Source organism: Panthera onca, chromosome B2 (assembly GCF_046562875.1).
Source record: "Panthera onca isolate mPanOnc1 chromosome B2, mPanOnc1 haplotype 2, whole genome shotgun sequence".
Taxonomy (NCBI): domain Eukaryota; kingdom Metazoa; phylum Chordata; class Mammalia; order Carnivora; family Felidae; genus Panthera; species Panthera onca.
This window is the reverse complement of record NC_138343.1, coordinates 32,342,786-32,361,000: the sequence shown is the minus strand read 5'-3', so window position 1 is coordinate 32,361,000 and position 18,215 is coordinate 32,342,786. Positions and strand designations below refer to the sequence as shown.

The following is an 18,215-nucleotide window of genomic DNA, read 5'->3' as shown; positions in this document are numbered from 1 at the left end:
TCTGTTCCTAGGCTGCCCTGGAAAGGGACAGGAAGTTTGAGGGCTAATCTGAATCCAGAAATCGATCTGCTCCTGATTTGCCCTTCACCCTTCTCCCTCAGACCTCTCAAGAGAAGAATCTTACAGGGGCGTCAGGTGGGGCCTGGCAGGCCAGGGGACCCGGGTCTGTACTCTAATGCCATCTGTTCTCTTCAGATCGTTTAATGAGAGATGACTGTACCGCCAGGGCCTGCTGTCGAATAGTGACTAGTGTTTTGCGGGGGCCAAGAGTGGCAGGGCCACTCCTTGAACTGGGGGCCAGGGAGGACCTCTCTGAGGTGACATCCACTAGAGCAGAGTGAAGGGAGGGAGGCAGGGCCCAGGGCAGAGGACAGACGTCTCCACAGAGCGGAGGGGCTCTAGGTATGCTGGGCTGTGATTTAGGACCCCACCGAGGCCTACCCCAGCACACCTCAAACACCCGCCGATCTTGGTAAACAGCTCACCTCCGGAAAAGGGCCGCAATCTACTGCCAGCCCGACCCTCCCCGGGCTCACCTCTATGCAGGGGCATTAAGTGACTAACTTCTCCCAAGCAAATCCAGACCCACTTTTGGTGGTAACATATCTGCATATTGCAGCCAATCATTTTCTCTGGTTGAATAAGTTGAAGGAAGAAAAATCAGGCGATTGTGCCCCACAATACAGCTAAGTATTTAATTCGTTTTTAATGTTTACATTATTAACACCGGCATTACAAAACGATATTTTTACTTTCAAGCGATTTAAATCTGCAATTCGGTGTCTCAATTACTGGGATCATTATAACCTGAAAAACTGAAGCAACGCTCGCTCCCTCCTCTCCTCCCCCTGTGGTGCCGGTTTCTATAAGGAGCAACCGGGACTCCATGGAGCCCAAATACCCATTCCAAATGGATCAGGAGGCACAGCCCTGGTAGAGGTTTTCAAGAAGCCAGGGGAGGTCGCATTCGGTGTGGAGTGAGTGACAGCCGGCAGGTGGGTGTTAAAATGGTCATCAACTCTCCGAGGACTGGCACTAACCAAGTGACCTTCCAGGCGGTTGCCTATTAATGTGTCCAGAATGGCGCTGGGTGACTGACAAGCCAATGAGCTCAGACTCTGGCTCCAGCCACCCACAGGCATGAGAAGGTGGAGGGCACAGGTAAAACAAGACTGGAGAGGACCCAAGCCCCTCGGGAAACTACAGTGTGTCCTGAACCACACCACACATGCAGTTCACGGTAACACTGCAGAGAGGCCGGAAGGGGCATCCTGATGGAGGGGGTAGGAGCGGGGGCTCTGGAAGCCACTCAGCTGGGGTGCAAGTCCAGGTTTTGCCACTTACCAGCTAGTGACCTTGGCAAGTCCTCATCCTCTCTGTACCTCAGTCTCCACCTCTGTAAAATGGGGACAATGGTGGTACTTCTGAGCGCCATTATGAGGACGAAATAGCCAATATTGTGTAAGGCGTTTGCTGTGTGCCTGACACACAGCAAATACTCAGTGAGTGTTACTTTATCACTTTAATTCCCATTTTTTAAAGAACTGAAGCTCAGAGAGATTAAATAACCCACCCAAGGTTGGCTGCTCCAAAGACCTCTGCTGCTCCTGTGCCTGGAAGCCACTCCTGCCCCTCGTGTGACTCCGGTCTCTCTCAAATACAGGCTCCTCCAGACCACCCAGACCCCACCCCTGCCCCAATCGCTGTGGACCCAGCACCCTGCCTCGAATCTCTCCCTAGCACTTACTGTATATGAAATTATCTTGTTCCTTTATTAAATGACTTAACACATTTAAAAGCACTATTTTCATTGTTATAGGACATGTGTTCGGTTTGTTGCCCATCTCGTCTGACTTAAATGTAAAACCCACAGATCCGGAGGGGAGAATGGAGGGAGGTGGAAGCAGCTTTGGGACGATACCAAGCTGAGCGTCAGCCAGGCCGCGCCCTCGCCCGTCTTGTGCACCATGGGGAAGGAACTCAGGACTGGCTTCATGGCTGTGTGAGCTGTGCAGTCACACAGGGCCCTGCGCTCCGAAGAGCCCCACACTTGGTTTAATGCTCTGCTGTTATGGTCTTACAATTCTTAATAATATTTTAACAAGGAACTTTACATTTTCATTTGGTAATGGTCCCCCACAAATCGTGTAGACAGTCCTGAATGAATGAATGAATGAATGAACAAGCCCACATTCCAACCCAGGTCTATAAGACTCCGAGGCCTCACTACTGAACCACCAAGCCCAACAAGATTCCAGTGGGGGTAAGAGAGGTGGGCAGAGCAGTCTGAACCAGGGGCAACCACAGCCTGCCTAGAAGACATTGTGATGGGGAAGGGAGAGCCTTAGAAGCAGACATTGGTTTGAGTTTCCTAGATGTCTAGTTGTTCTCCATCTCTCATTCCACTTGCGCCTCAAGTGGGGTGAAAACCATTTAATGCCACCTAATGCTACTCTTCCTCTCACTGAACGAAACAGGGACCTCAGACCCTGCCTCCTAGGACACTGTCAGCCAGCCATGTGCTCTTCGAAGCCACAGCTGTGGTCAGGCCTCAGGCAGAAGGACAAGGCCTCTGGGCACCCAGCACAGCCCTAGGCGCCTGGAACTTGACAGTAAACAGATACAATCCTTGACCTTTTAGGCCTGGGGTTGGCCATCAAAACTATGTGGCTATAAATACAGCTGATGATGAGAGCAGGGAGGTACTGTTGGACCGGGAACGAGGTGAGGGTGCCCCTGAAAGCCTCATTTTTCCACTCCTCCTGAGTTCTTCTACCCTCAGGTAGGCACCCCCTGAACTCACTTACCTCAAGTGAGCATTGCACACCCCAGGTCCCCAGTGGTTCTCGTTCAATAGGTCTTTACTCTTAAGGCCTTCAGAACAGTTCAAAGCTGATCCTTGCTAAAATCATTCATTGATCTTTCCTCAAATTACACCCCTCCCTCCTCTTCTCTCTCCCATTTCTGCCCCAGGCCTGGCTCTTACTGCTCAAGTCCCTCCATTCCCACTTATCCAAATTCTAACCAGCCTTCAAGGTCCAGCCCAAATGCCATCTCCTTCAGAAGCCATCTCCGATCTTTCTCCCCTCACTCCCCCGAACAGCTAGAAGTAGTTATTTCTTTCTCCAAACTCCCCAGCATCCTCTAACATTTCAAGTAAGGCCCTCGTGACTTTGAACTTTGGGTTGCGTATTCACTACTCCACATTCTACTCCTTGAAGGCAAGAGTCTCCTGGGTTCACCTTCACAAAGTGGGCAGGTAAGAAGAAAGAGGTTCGGAGAAGCTGAGTGTTGTAAGCAGAGGATGGTCTTGGCTAAATGCCAGGACAGTGAAGCTACAGAGCAGGGCTGAGGATTTCTTAAGGAAACTGGTGGGGTTATCTTGGGAAGAAAAATGATGGGTGCACCTGGGTTGCTCAGTCGGTTGAGTGACCGACTGATTCTTGATTTCAGCTCAGGTCATGATCCCAGGGTCCATGGACAGAGCCCCTTGTCAGGCTCGGCGCTGAGCATAAAGCCGGCTTGGGATTCACTTTCTCTCTCCCTCTCTCCCTCTCCCCTGCTCACGCTCTCTCTTAAAAAAAAGAAAAAGAGAAGAAAAGGAAAAAATGATGACATTCCACATGATGTTGCAGCTGGAGATGTAAAAGAGAAGACTTGGTAAAACAAGTTTCCGAGGCTGAATCAACCCAGCTGACTTCACTCAAGCTGGGAAATCTGTGCCTCCCATGGAAAAGTGCCTGGTGTGGGCAGGGGGGCGCTATGAAGGGATACTAATATGGCTGGGAGAGAGGAACAAAAGCTAAGGAGCAGTACCAAGTGGTAGTGACAGGTACAGGGGCTGTGAGAAGAGAGAAGGGGAGGCGAACAACTTGTGCCTGCTACATGATTAAATTCAAACACATCTTCATCGAATAACAACCCGTATTTACATGCAAATGTATTCGTTTATGCAAATTAGCAGAGGTCTCAGAGGAAGTTTTTTAGTCTGGCTCTTGTGCAGTCATTGAAAAAGAGAAGCAAACCTGTCCCTGGGGTACTCCGCGTCTGACTTGCCCCTGGGAGCTGGGCCGGCTCCAAGAGGAGGAAGGCTGAATTAGCTCCGCGAGCAGAGACAGGAGAGCAGCGCCCCCATCCGGAGAGCGCCAGGGCGCCCGCGAAGTCGCGCATGCTCGTTCCTCCCACCCACCCCATCTCCTCGGGAAGCCGGAGAGCCTAAGTGCGCAAGCGCCACCGGCCGTTCCGACTCCTCCCATGAGGGCGGGGACAAGCGGGGCCCAAAATGGCGGCCAGCCGCTACCGGCGCTTCCTTAAGCTCTGTGAGGAATGGCCAGTGGACGAGACCAAACGGGGCCGGGACTTGGGCGCTTACCTGCGGCAGCGGGTGGCACAGGCCTTTCGGGAGGGAGAGAACACCCAGGTGACCGGACTGTGGGGTCCTCCTGCAGCGGGGAGGCGGTTGGGGCGATGGGAGGAAAGGACGAGGCAGGGACGGGGCCAACGAGCGGCTTGCCGAGGTGTTCACGCATGCGCGCGCCTTCCCACCCCGGTCGCACGTGCGCGCGGACCCTCCTGTACCCCCCGGGAACTGCAGAGAGCGACGACCCAGCCTTTTATTCAATGCTCTCATCTGGCTGCATTTTGGAGTGACTGAAGAAAGCTTTTTAAAAGTCTAGATGCCCGGGACCATCCTGAATCAGAACCACGGGGGGTGGGGCCTTGGCCTCAGTATTTTTTAAAGTTCTCCAGATGATTCAAGGTGCAGCCAGGGTTGAGACACACAGCAGCAGTCGTAGACAGTGACAGTCGCAGGCTTATAGCTCCCCCGACACGGTGCTGGTACCTCGCAGTGTTGTGCACTGACGTTGAGCTGAACCTCCGGGACCTCTGTAGGGCCTGAGCTAAGCCTTTGTGTGCTACCTGGGCCCCTGTTAGCCCGTGCAGCAGGTTTGGGACCTCAACCCATGCCCCTGTGTGTAAGTAGTAGACCTGATTCTTGCTATCCTCCAGGTTGGTGTGACGGCAGCTCTGGGACTCATTCATAAAGCACATCTTCGTTGAGCATCCACCATGTGCTAGGTGCTGGGGAGACGGATGAGGTCCTCTCTGCATCTCAGCGTGAAATTTAAGCTTAAATTCTAGTTCGGGACACAATAAGGAAGTAGACCTATGTAAAGTAGTCCAGATCAGTACTATGCTGGGTGTAAAACAGTAGCATGATAAAGGGGTACTATTAGTTATGGTAGAGGAGGACTTGCTCCGGAGGTGACACATAGATGAGACATAAGGGAAGATGAGCTGAACTGATACTAGGTGGGAAGGGGCATGCCAGGCAAAGGTCCTAGGCGGGAAACAGATTGATGTGTTAGGGAGCCGAAAGAAAGCCAGAGTGGCCGAAGAGGAGTGAGTGGGAAGGAGTTTGCTAAGAGTTGAGGTCAGAGGAGGACAGGAGCCAGGCACAGTAGGGTCTTAATGGCACTGGCTAGGAGTTGGATTTTCTCATAAGGCCAGTGAGAAGCCATTGGCGAAGTTTGTGGAGACTTGAGTGTCCTAATTTAGTTGTTTTAAAAGATCATTCTGGTTGTGTGTGGTGAATGAATTATAGGGGGCAAGGATAGAAACAAGGAGGCCAGGGGTGCCTGGGTGGCTCAGCCGGTTAAGCGTCCAACTTCGGCTCAGGTCATGATCTCACGGTTGGTGAGTTCGGGCCCCGCGTCGGGCTCTGTGCTGACAGCTCAGAGCCTGGAACCTGTTTCAGATTCTGTGTCCCTCTCTTGATCTGCCCCTCCCCCATTCGCATTCTATGTCTTTCTGTCTCTCTCAAAAATAAATAAACGTTTAAAAAAAAAAACAAGGAGGCTAGAGAAAAGGCAAGAAACAGTGGTGGTTTGGATGAAGTTAGCAGCACAGGAGATGGAGTGGCCAGATTCGGCTTGCAGAGTGAAGGTTGCTTCAACAGGACTTGCTAATATAGTGGATGTGACGTAAAGGAAAAAAGAGAAACCAATGATAACACCTAGATTTTTTTGGCGTGAGCAACTGGGTGGGAGGAGGTGCCGTTTATCAAGATGGGAAAGACTAGATGAGGAACAGGTGGGGTGTGGGAAGAACATCTTGAGTTCGGTGTTAGACATGTTAAATTTGAGATGCCAAGTGGACTTACCTCCAAGTGGAAATGTCAAGTAGTCAGTGAGATATTTGAGCCTGGGGCTCAGGCAAGAGGTCAGAGGGAGGAAATGTGATACATAAACACACAACCTGAACTTTTGCCAAACTTGGCCAAGACCTATCAAAGCAAGGACATGTTTTTTTTTTGCAACTTAGCCCAACACAGAGCCAAGCCAGCCCACCTAACGGAGCAGGAACATGGCCAGTGGCATCGTTGAAATCAGATTCCAGATTGGGTAGAGAGCATGGATGGAGTGTCTGGTTCAGGGCTTGTGAGGAGTGGGGCACTACACTGACACGCCTTTTACAGCGGTCTTCACTGGTCTGACGTATAAAGATCTTGAAAGCAAGAACTGTATCTCGCCCCAACTCTGCAAACTCCGTAGACTTTCTAGGATTCTGCTCCCTACGTCATTTTAGTGTGAGCTTCCTGAGAAAAGAGATGGTGCCATTTTTATCTTTCTCCCCTGTCTAGCATAGTTCTTGACACATAAAAGACAATCAGTAAGTGTCTGGATAAACAAATAAATGACTGATTGGTTATGGCTCATGAGGTAAAAATCATTTGAATATGGTTCCAGATGTGGCAGAACTAGATGGACAGAAGTAGTGAAGAGAGAGAAGGAATAATTCTGTGTCCTGAGTGGTGAGAATTAATTTGAGAGCTTGCTGTGCGAGAGGGGGGCGGGGGGTACTGTGGGAACTCCAGAAGAGGGACACAGCCTGGTCCTTACCGCCAAGACAGAGCCGGGCAGATATGCAATTTACGCTACTGAAATCCAAGTGGTAAAACCAGCCAGCAGTGAGGCTGACAGAGGCTGGAGCCTTGGGGAGGAAGTGTGATGTTCGCCTACTTGACTTAGTGTAAGAGGAGCCAGAGGAAGAGGGTAGAGCTTTCTCTTTTGGAGTTGTCATCCTTTGTCATCACTTGGGGAGATAGTTCTAATCAGTCGAAGGCGCACACAAATTTGAGTCACGGTTTTAGATGCAAGTCATGGCTCTGTTGATGGTTCTGGAGCAGCTGATGAATGCATCCCTAGTAGAGCAACCCAGTATATCATGATGGCAGCGAGCACATTACTCAGGACCACTGTCATGGTACCTCATCCTGATGTCACCTGAGGATGCTCCTGGGCTTCGTAAATCTTGGTGATAATTTTTAGAGGGAGCAGCCCCTTGCCAGAATTGAGAACAGCACTGTGAGTCGCTCCCGCTGACGCCCGCGGGTCATCTATAAACCTTGAGAAAGAGAGGTGGTTCTGGTAGACTTTTCATTAAGCTGGCAGCCGGCAGCAGGCATTAGACCCGGTTGGCTGATTGGTGTGGAGTTTCTCCTTGGTTATGCCAGTTGCCAGAAACACAGGGACTGGAGGGGGAGGGGGAGGCGGCTCTAGTCCACAGCCTCCTTGTTCCTGTAGAGGAGAGAGGCAGGCAGTCCTCTTGGCCTCTTGGCTTCCTGCGTCTTAACAATAACACTGAATACATGCCTGGCACATTGTGCATGCATCATCTCATTTAATTTAATCCTTAGTGCAGCTGACTGAGGCAGCCATCGCTTATTCCCATTTTACGGATGAGAAAACAAAACCAGAAAAATAAAACAGCCTCCTCAGGGTCCCATGGGAGTTAGGTGGCAAGACAAGTAAGCAGCAGACCCAGCTGTTCTGGCCCTGATCTTTCCTCAGCTGCCATTTCTCGCAAGTTCTTTCTTGTTAGAAAGTCCCCTTGGTCCACAAACATCAAGCCACTCCTTTTCCCTCGTGCCCTGCTCGAGCCTTTTTGGACCATGGACAGTTTCGCCAAAGAATTAAATACCTCCCTGTGTTTACCCACCTGCTTTTCTTTGCCCCGGCCATGACCTCCCTACTGTGGATGGGAGGAAAGATGACCCTCGGGTGGGACAGCAGTGCAGGAGAGCCAGACTCGCTGGAAGGCAAAAAAAAAAAGCCCTTCAGACTTGAAAGCAGAGTACAGAAAGCACCGCCTCCATTTATTCCACCTCAGGATGCCCTTTGGGGAGTCTCACAGTCCACCCAAAACCCACCAAGAGGGAGGTGTGGTGGGAAGCAGGAACACACTCAACGCCTCTTACACCCTCTGTCCTTTTGTACAGTTTTTTCAAAGTTAATGGTTATGGGCTTTGCCCCCTTTGAATACAGTTTCTTCAAGAAACACGTACCCTGCCGCACCAAGAGCTTAATAAAAGAACCTCAATGTGGGGGAAGGTGGCAAAACAACCGTAATTGTTCACTTAAGTACAGGGAAAGGAGCAAATCCTTCTACTGAGTTCATTAGGTACCCAAGCAGCTTCCTTTAAGCTCCCCAACTGCACACCAGCACCCACTAATCCAGTGTGGGGCACAGCTGTGAGGAACAGCCCGGAGATGCAGCCATCCGGGAAGGGGCTTACCCACCAGTGAGTTCTTGTATTATGTCCAGGTTGATACCATACCCGCCTCGTTTGGAAAAAAGTTGAACTGTGTTCTCAGGCTTGCAGTAATGGGAATGCTAGTTCCAGTTCTCAGAGGAGAATGTGAAAGTGTGTATAGAATTCTGTTTTCTCGGTCATCCAGCGGAGCCCGGGTCTTCGGCATTCCTGTGTGGCCAGGAGCTGGCTCCCAGCTTCCTGGCATGTGCTGGCAGGGGTGACGCTGCCTCAGCGCTGCCTGGCCCATATGTGGGCCCCCCGAAGGCAGGTTTTTGAGGAATGGGCTGAGGACAGATCATGCTGTTTTTAGTTGCAATATTGAACCCATTGCAAAACAGGAGTTACGAGGAGAATCATCTCTGAGGCGGAATGCAGACGTCTCCATCTTTCCTCCTCTCCCAGGTCCAGGTGGAGCTAGAGTGGGGTGAGGTAGTGTTTAGACCTGGGGATGGCAGTCTTCTGTGCTTGGTTAAGGATGCAGGTGCTTCTCGGTGGGGGACAAACTACTGACCACTTTCAGTGGGTCTCCGCTTTACTCAGAGCTCTTTGGGTCTGCCTGTTGCCCTCTGGACAAGTGGCAGGCAGGTTTGTGAGGCCTTCACCGTCCTCTGATCCTTGGCGCCAGCCTGAGTTTTGCCTCGCACCACACCCCAGCACCGTACCCTGGCGTAGGGTGTCTTCTCTTGCCTCCCAAATTGGCTACGACGTAAGTGGTTCTTAACCCTTGAGGATCTTGTGCACTGTGGACCCCGCCCCCCAAACACACAAGGCTTGCCAAGGTTTGCTGCCTTCCCAGGCCCTCCTGTGGTGGCTCAGCTTAAGACCCTGCTTGTCTTTGACCCATGCATCCTTGTCACCCGCGGTGAAACTTGAGACCCCTGCCACACCTGCCCTGTTAGCCAAGCCTGGCGACCCGCTCCCACCTCTGATTTCCCGTTAACTCTGGCTCTCAGTTACACGCTACCCCGGAGCCATGTTTGATTTTTAATGAGCGCATGTCTTGTCTCCTCAGCATGATTGCCAACTTCTCCAAGGCCGAGGCTGGGTCTTTATGTCCCCTCACAGCCCCTAGCAGAGCATTCTGCATAGTAGGTGCTCAAGAAATAGATTTGCAACTGAAGGGAATAGGCTCCCATAACGGAATGAACTCATTTCAGAAGTTCATTACCAAGCCATGAAAACCTTTCTTCATAGATCCTCCTGGACTGAATCCAGCTCTACCTTAATTAGCAAAGCAATTTGCGACACCCTTTCCCAAAAGTGCTTATGCGTCCCTTTGTGTGACTAGAATCAGGGCCGCCGTGTGTACCAATTGCAGTCACCACCCAAAATTCAATTTTGAAAATCGAAATCAGTGCCTGCGGCACTGATGTAGATTTGTATGTATAAAAGTTTAATATGGTAAAGAGAAATACACTGACGACTGAGCAGGGGAAATGCAAAAGGAGCAAAAATAGAGCCATAAAGGACACTGTGTCAGTTGCACATCTATTTTATTCACATTTAGGGAGCAGAGCTGAATTTTTCATAATGTCCCACTGCTGCCTTTCTCAAACCCAGAGCTGCTATTAGTCCTAAAATGTCTGTAATCTCATTAGGTGTGAATGCAAAATCAGGTAATTTAAAGCTTGTCTATAAGAATATTTCTAAAAGTGCACAGTACATTTCATCAGGAAAACTGTATATTTCAAAATTCAGAAATGTTTGTGCTGACATCTGTGAATAAAAGTGTACGATGTACAAGTGTGGCCAGGCTTCTGGAATTAGAAAGATATTTCTCGATAATCTTTTGAGCAGTAACTGAGACTTTTTTAATTGCTGAGCTTGGGTTGGCTGTGCCTGGGACCCAGAGTTGGCCATGGCCACTTCTCTCCTTAAGCAGTAACATCTGGCCAGAAGTTGGCATACCTAGTTCTCATCGCCTCCGTCAAGCCACTTTTACAGCCTGATAGAGACATCTGACTTCAAATCAGAAGTTGGGTGACAAGTTCATTTTTTGGTGGTTATTGTCAGGTGTTTGGTTCCTTCTTGTATCGTTAATGGAGCACTAGGCATTATGTAAAATATCTAGGAGACTGTGTCTTTACTACTGAAGGAATTTTAAGAGATGGAAAAAACTCAGAGGATCCCTTTGTTGTTTGCACTCAGTCCCTGTGTTCTTTGCCCTCCCAGGAGCAGTGCTCTGCAAGGGTGACCTCAGCCTCCTCCTGTGCCCTTCCTCTGCCCTTTCAAAGAAGGGAAAGGACAGGAAGGGAGAGGACACCTGTCACCCACTTGAGGGTGTATGTGGTAGGAGGTAGCTGAGTAGCCCTGTAGCAAATTCTCATGGTTAGAGAAGTTGGAGGAGCAGCAGGAGGGGAGCTTGCGTGGGCAAGATTTTGGAGGGTGAGGATCTGGTCAGAATGGGGGTTTGATCAGGAAGCGCTGTGTTGGTGGCCGAGGAGGGCAAGTCCAAGGTGGGAACCCCTTTCCTCCACTTGGGTGGGAAGGTGGTCGGATGGCGGTAAGAGGGGAAGGTCCAGATGGGCGGCCACCAGGTGAAGAATAAGTGTGACAGATGACTGCTCACTTGGCAGAAACCGAGGGTTGGTGTTTCATCCCCGGCGAGCTGACCGCGGAATGCTTGGTGACCGCCAAGAGCCACAGGTCAGAGCCGGTGGTTCGGTCAGGTGCGGCGATTTTCCCTGCCTATGTTACTCCGTCTCTAGCCACGCCCCAGCCATCACACTGGCATCACTGATCCACCAAGAATGCCATCACTGCCTTTTCCCTGGACATGTGCTTAAGCCTGCCCTGGGCCTGGAAAACCCCCACTCCCTTCTGTAGCCATGACCCTCCGGCCAGTCTTTCCCGGCAGTGTCCACGGCACCCTTCATGCCACTGTCACCAGGATTATCTATCTCCAGGCTTGTCCCGAACTGTTCTGCTCTTTCCTCTTGTAGTTTGCAAGCTAGAGGCCTGTGCTTCCTTCTACAGCTATTCACTACCAGTAATATTAACAAAAGCTAATCGCTCACATTTATCAGTGTTCCAGGCCCCGAATTCAGAGCAACCCAGGCATTACCTCATTTTTCCTCACACCGCCCTCAGAAATAGGGGCTATTATTATCTTTTCTTTCAAAAGAAAGGTTAAGTTGGCGGGTATGCTTCAAAAATGTCAGTGCTTGAAAGACAAAAGAAAGGCCGAGGCACGAGGAACCATCCCAGCTGAAAGGAGAAAGATACACGACAGATAAATGCAGTAGGAGATCCTGGACCAAAAAGATTTTTTTTTCCTGTAAAGAGTATTACTGAGACAATTGACAGAATTGGAATATGGATGATGAACTAGATAAAAGTGTCATATCAATGTCAGATGTCCCGTATTTGATCACTGAACTGTGGTTATGTAAAAGAACGTCCTTGTTCTTAGGAAACATACTGAAATATTATGGAGTAAAGGAGCATCGTGCTCCAACTTACTATCAAATGGATCAGAAGGAAAATGCATAGAGATGGAGAGACTGATAAAGCAAATGTGGCAAACGTTTTCTTTATAATTTTTTAAATTTATTTTCAAGAGAGAAAATCTCTCTCGAAGCATGCGTGCACACGTGTGTGAGCAGGGGAGGGGCAGAGAGGGAGACACGGAATCCGAAGCAGGCTCCAGGCTCTGAGCTGTCAGCACAGAGCCCGATGTGGGGCTTGAACCCATTTATTTATTTATTTGTTTGTTTGTTTATTTATTCATTCATTCATTCATACATATTTATTTACTTACGGACTTAGTGGCAAATGTTTTCTAAAGTGTGGGAGGCAGGGGGAATTGCACGATTCGCCCAACATCCTGTAGCTAGCTGATAAGTGAAGGAGCCAAGATTCAAAGCTAGGCAGTGTGACCCTACTGCTCTCCACAGCCACGGAGACCTGCTCATACACAGGGCTGAGCACACCGCGGGTTCTCGGTGTGCGATCTTTACATGTGTAAGTGAACTCATCCTCCCAAGAACGAAGACAGCAAGCAAAAGATGAAATGCGTGATTTTCTTTTGATAATTGACAGAATATTCTTCAAAACTTTGTGCTGGCATTGTTCTCATTCCTTTTGTGTCATGTACCTTCTGTTCCCCTACCTTCCGTGTTAGCTCTTGGTCGCACGTGCTCTGCTGAAGCCAGGATGTTCCATGTGCTTTCCTCCAAAGTGCATCCTGCAGAATTCTGCTCCAGCTGGACTTTTCCCTGGAAGCGCTGCCCTGCAGGGGTCAGAACGCGATCTCTGGTAGCACATTTCCCCATCCATTCTTTCTGTCCTTCCCTCAGCGCCAATCCACTCAAAGAAAGACTTTGATCATTATTCAGCGAACACTGGCTACCTCCCCAGCCCAGAATCCTCTCTCTTCTGATGTGGCTACCTGGGCATTCTCGTGATGAGTGGCCTGAACCCGGGGTTGGATCAAATTAAACTAAGTGATGGATCGTCTTTTTTGTTGGCAATAAAGTGGAGACCTCATTTGACACGCGCACAGAGGCAGAAGCAGAGCTGCCTTATTAAAACGCTTAACTACTGATTTATTTGTGCTTTGCCTTCTTCGAGAAAGGATTTAAGTTGGAAAAATCCATCATTTGAATTCTGGGGAAAAAACATAAAAGTGAAAGTTTTGTTTTTGTTTTGTTTTTCTGGGGAGGTTTCAGAATTCTTGGCAGAGTAATATAAGGAACTGTAGATAAATAATAGCAAGAGCAGAAGGAAGGGAAAACTAAAAAGAGGTATGAAAGGGGAAAAAACACTTCGCATCTGCACGGGCCCGTCTTTCCTGGAATTTCCAGCAGGGGCACCAAGGGTATTTCTTGTTTTTTTCCCCTCTCTATTCACAAGGCCTCAGTGTTCGGGCCCTATCCTTTCCAGCGGCACTTAATTGGACTCTCCCTCTTGGTTCTCCTCAATTCAACTGTCTCATCTTAAAATACTGCCTTCTTCATGTTTCTTTCCTTATAAAATTGCAGCGGCTCACCACAGATGAGCGCTCAGACGATTTTCTTTTTTCTTTTTTGCCTTTCCTAAAAGAATATTTAATACATTTCATATTGAAGGTTTAACTCAAAAAGCTCCTTCTCCCACCCAGGTTCTTACTGCATATTCGGGCCCTCAGCCAGATTGGTCTGGTCTGAAGCATAGATAGCATTCCTGCCTCCTCTTGCTCACACCATCCCCCCACCCGGAAGGCCTCTCAGCTCTCCCTTCTGCTCCCCAATTCCTTTGCATCCTCCAGAACCCAGCTTAGTGTCACTTCCACCATACACTGAGCACGGGAACTCCCCCTCCTCTGGTTCCTTGGAGCCCACACTCTCCACCACCACTCCCTGTCATGAGATCCACCCTTCTGATCATCTATTTTGATTGTGGTGCATCCCACTGCAGCCGGTGTGGGGGTACACAGGTCCCAGATGCCAGTTGATGGATGGAGTTTTTCTGCAGGTTGGGGAGTTGGTGAGGTGGAGCCATTACAAAAAGGTGATTTCTAATAGCTTTCTAATAGCTGGAGCTGTAGGCCAGGTTTGCCTCCCATGGAGTGAAGAAGCCAGTGCGGAAAGCCTTCTGTAAGCGGGGTCCTACCCAGAGGTGCAGACACGGCGTGAGAGGCGGGGCTTATTTGCCTACTTCCTTGGGGGGTTCTTTGTTTTTCAGATCGCTGAGCCTGAGGCCTGTGATCAGATGTATGAGAGCTTAGCACGACTCCATTCAAACTATTACAAACACAAGGTGAGTGGGCCAGTCTTTTATATCCCCAGCCCTCGGACTGGAAATGACCAATGAGAGTGAGTGAAAATCTGATTATACAATCCTTTGTAAAGGATCGTGGTTTTGCTACTTTCAGATGTAACCAGTAATTTCAAGCAAGCCAACAAAGGCGCCTGGTAGAGGCTTTTAGGTCACCTAAATAAAAGCTATTTATAATTTCGAATAAAGGCCATGTGTTTTATATGCCAGTGCGTGCCCAGGGTGTATCTGACAACCGTTGGGTCTTACACATATTTTCGCATCTACTCTGATGGAACTGGTACTTCCCCACACTCCGGTGATAAAGTTGGGTGCTTTGGGAAAGTCCTGTCAGACAAAGCTGGGCTTTTCCTCAGCCCTGACATGATTACTGTCAAATTCCACTTAGTGTGGTTTTTCCCAAGCCTGAAAAATGTGTTCAAGTGACTCCAGAAATATACACAGCCAAATGCCTAGCCTACAGGGAAAAGGGATTTCTTCTAAATCCTCATAACTGAGAGTGTGGTCCGTGAGCAGCAGCACCGGCGCCACCTGGGAGCAGGTTAAAAATGCAGGATCTTATATGCCAAGTAATTTGGATGTAAATTAAAAAAAAATAAAATTAAAACAAAAAAAGAAGAAGAAATGCAGAATCATGGGCCACACCCAGACCTCCTGAATCACAGGCTACATTTCAAGAGGATTCTTGCGTACGCTCAAGCGAGGCCAAGTCTTTGACCTCTAGGTGGCGCTGCTCTTCTCCCAGCCCGGTCTCTGGCTTCCCAAGGCCCAGGCTGGTGAACTTTGCCGGGAGAGCAAGGCTTCCCCCCAGGATCATCAGGTCTCAGGTTGTGCTGCAAAACTAATCTCTCCCCCACCGTCTCTCTCCTCTCTGGCCCGTATGACCAGTACCCTCGCCCCAGAGACACGAGCTTCAGTGGCCTGTCCGTGGAAGAGTACAAGCTGATCCTGTCCACAGGTATTGACAGCACAGCTGCCCTTTCTGGTTGGTTTACAAATGATTCTTTGAGTTTGAGCAGCCAAGGGGAATTGTCTACTAAGACCGCTCTGCTTGATGGAAATTCTTGTGGAATAGCCCAGAGGAAATTCTGAAGCTTCGGGGCTCATGCTTTTTGGCCGTAAAATATGGAGAAGGTCAAAGGTATTATTTAAAAAAGAAAATCCATCTTCAGAGCTTTTAAATTCAAAGCGCGCAGCAGGGAACCGGGGAATACGTATTTGCCAAATGGAAGTAGTTGAAATCAAGATGGAAGGAAAATAATTTTATTTTTATGGTCCTAAGGGGGCTTTATAAACAATGAGGGTTTTAATTAAAACAAAAAGCCATTCAATACACTTGTATGGGGATATCCGTCTGAGAGTTATCTGACCCAGGGGACATGGTTTGTGGGTTAGATATGGGTTTAACTAGGTGTGTTTGGGAGTTGTTGACAGACCTCGATTAACAGAAAGGAAATACCCTACCTAGCCCATCCCCTCCTTACTTCCCCACCTCCATTGTCACTGGACAGGGAGATGGGGGGAGTGGCAGGGGGAGCCTGGGTTGATGTAGGCAGGTTCTGGAAAATTACTATTTTTATTGCCAAGGATACCCTATACAAAAATAGGCTAACCTTTTCTGCAAGGGCATGGCCCTGAAACATTTGCCTTTGGGTACTCTAGAAATTTCTCTCTCCTAATCCTCTGGCAGCCTTTCAGCAACCAAGTTTTGGGGATTTGGCCTTCCAGAGAACTCTTACCTTCTGAACAGATAAAACCTGGTGGTATCACCTGCTATTGTGTGTCAACTCTGATCCTATTTTTTGTTACAGTACTCTGGAAAACCGGGGTAAGGATAGTTTGGCCAGGCGGAATTCCTTTATCGACAGTTTTTTCAAATGTACACATAAAATTATTCCCATGTTTCTGGGCCCATGCAGTTACCAGTATTGGTGCACAGGGTCACTCTGAGGGCCCTAAAGGGTTTGAGCAAACTTTGGACTTGAAACTAGAATGGAAATAAGTTCCAGAGGCCCAGCCTCCACCTTCTTGTTGGCCCCCGGACACCTGTGTGAGTTGGGGGAGAGCAGGCTGCAGCAGACGAGGGGGGCACGGAAGACTCCCCACCACTGGCCTGTGCTGCGGCTTGTTCTGGCCAGAAGTTCAGCTCCAGCAAACCTGCTGATGGTTCGTTTTCACAGTAAGCCTCCTATTTTTGTTGCGACCGTGTGGCACGGGCTTACTGATTGTTTCCTCTGACAGGGCAAGAATACACCTTGCAGTGTTTGAGGGCCTAGCGAGTCTGAAATGTGACCGAGGTCTGGGTCCCAAGCATGTTCACCTGGGCTTGGGGCCATGGGAGACTCTAAAAGAGGCCTTGTGGCTTGTGAGTGGACAGGGGCCGCCCAGCATCCCACTTCACGCCCACGAGAAAACCTGGAAAGATTTCAGGGTGGGATGTTGGGCTCGTGGCTGAGGTATAGCATATGTCCTGACTTAGTCAAGAGCACACTGACAATAAACGTAAGCTGCCTTTTTGTTCAGAAGAGCTGTTCTTTTTTCTCTAGAAGTTTTGCTAACTGATGAAAATCTAGGCTATGAAATTTAAACAAGATTATGTGAAAATCTAAATTTAAAATACAGGTAAAATTAGGTGTCATAGAACTTTAGCCCTGGAGAGACTTTAGACCAGTTGTTGGTTCTCCACTGGGGGCAAAACTGCCACAGTCCCGCGTGGACGATGTCTGGAGACATTTTCAGACGTCACAGCTAGGGGCCGGGTATGGGGGCTGCTACTGACATCTAGTGGGTAGAGGCCAGGTTGCTGCTAAACATCCTACAACGCGCAGGTCAGCCCCACAGCAAAGGACTGTCTGGCCCAAAATGTCAATAGTGCCAGGACTGAGAAAGCTGGTTTTGATTCCTTTGGGGCGTGAGCGTGAGTGTGAGCGTGTGTGTGTTTGTGTTCTTACACAAGGGCCTCACCAGCTCTCACTGGCTCCCTGCTGCCTTCATAGCTATGAAGACTGCCGCCTCTTCTTGAGTGTGGGCCAGCTGCCAGGGAAATTCCTCTATTATTTCCTTTAGTCTGGAACTTTTGAGGCAGGCGTTTTTATCTCCACCTTACAGATGAGGAGCCCGAGGCTAAGAGGGTTAAATCACTTGTTTCCCAGAGAGGAAGTGATCGGTGGGGACCCCAGTCCATCTCCTTCCCCAGTGCCTCTTCAGCTCCACTGGATGTGATGCAGAGCTTCAAATCCCACCTCCACCACTTCCTGGCTGTGCGACCTGAGCAACTTACCTAACCTCCTTCCGCCTTCATTTCTACATCTGAGAAGTGGAGACAGTATGGTCTGTGTGTTACAGGCCAAGTTTTGAGAGAAAGTCTAAGGGCCATGGGTCATGTCACTGACAAGGGCAATACCATTTCTTTGCTGTTCTCTGGCACCGGGTGGAGACCACTGGAAGGGGCAGGATGTTCATGTGGTGCCTGCTGCACAAATGCTGCATCCACACGAGTTATTTTTCTGTCACCCTGTCTTGATTTGCTTATCAGAAGTTGGGGGCCACGCTTCCCTCTTTCAGGAACATACTGTGTAAAAATCAGGGTGTGCTCGGATGGGGCCAATTTACATATTCATATTGTAGACTTCAGTCTCTTTATTTATTTTTTGTCTTCCCCTTTTGCAGACACCCTAGAAGAATTTAAGGAAATGAATAAAGGCATGTGGAAGAAGCTGCAGGAGAAGTTTGCCCCCAGGAATCCCGAGGAGAAGCAGAAGGCCTGGGCCCGGTCCTTATCTCGCCCGCGCACCTAAGCGTGGAGTCTTGTACATCGCCATCATAAATAAAACTGCCCTGATTTCCCCATCCTCACGGTTCA

The 18,215-nt window shown here is 49.3% G+C and overlaps 1 protein-coding gene and 1 long non-coding RNA gene across 2 annotated transcripts; one reads left to right on the top strand and one right to left on the bottom strand.

The window, feature by feature from the left end:
• Positions 1-687: 687 nt before the first annotated feature.
• LOC132666940 (uncharacterized) lies at positions 688-4,485 on the bottom strand. The gene is made up of 3 exons (XR_009604907.2): positions 4,373-4,485; positions 1,345-1,396; positions 688-1,063 (listed from the first exon to the last, which is right to left on the bottom strand). It is a non-coding gene; the product is annotated as an uncharacterized LOC132666940 (long non-coding RNA).
• Positions 4,243-18,204, top strand: UQCC2 (ubiquinol-cytochrome c reductase complex assembly factor 2). The gene is made up of 4 exons (XM_060615219.3): positions 4,243-4,420; positions 14,261-14,335; positions 15,242-15,311; positions 18,023-18,204. Exons 1-4 carry the CDS (start codon positions 4,283-4,285, stop codon positions 18,148-18,150), a joined length of 411 nt encoding a protein of 136 aa, XP_060471202.1. The 5' UTR covers positions 4,243-4,282; the 3' UTR covers positions 18,151-18,204.
• Positions 18,205-18,215: the final 11 nt, after the last annotated feature.

Coding starts and splice junctions, on each gene's coding strand:
- UQCC2 (XM_060615219.3), top strand. CDS start 4,283: ATGGCGGCCAGCCGCTACCGGCGCTTCCTTAAGCTCTGTGAGGAATGG. Junction 4,421..14,260: donor GGGAGGGAGAGAACACCCAG/GTGACCGGACTG, acceptor TTTGTTTTTCAG/ATCGCTGAGCCTGAGGCCTG. Junction 15,312..18,022: donor CAAGCTGATCCTGTCCACAG/GTATTGACAGCA, acceptor CCCCTTTTGCAG/ACACCCTAGAAGAATTTAAG.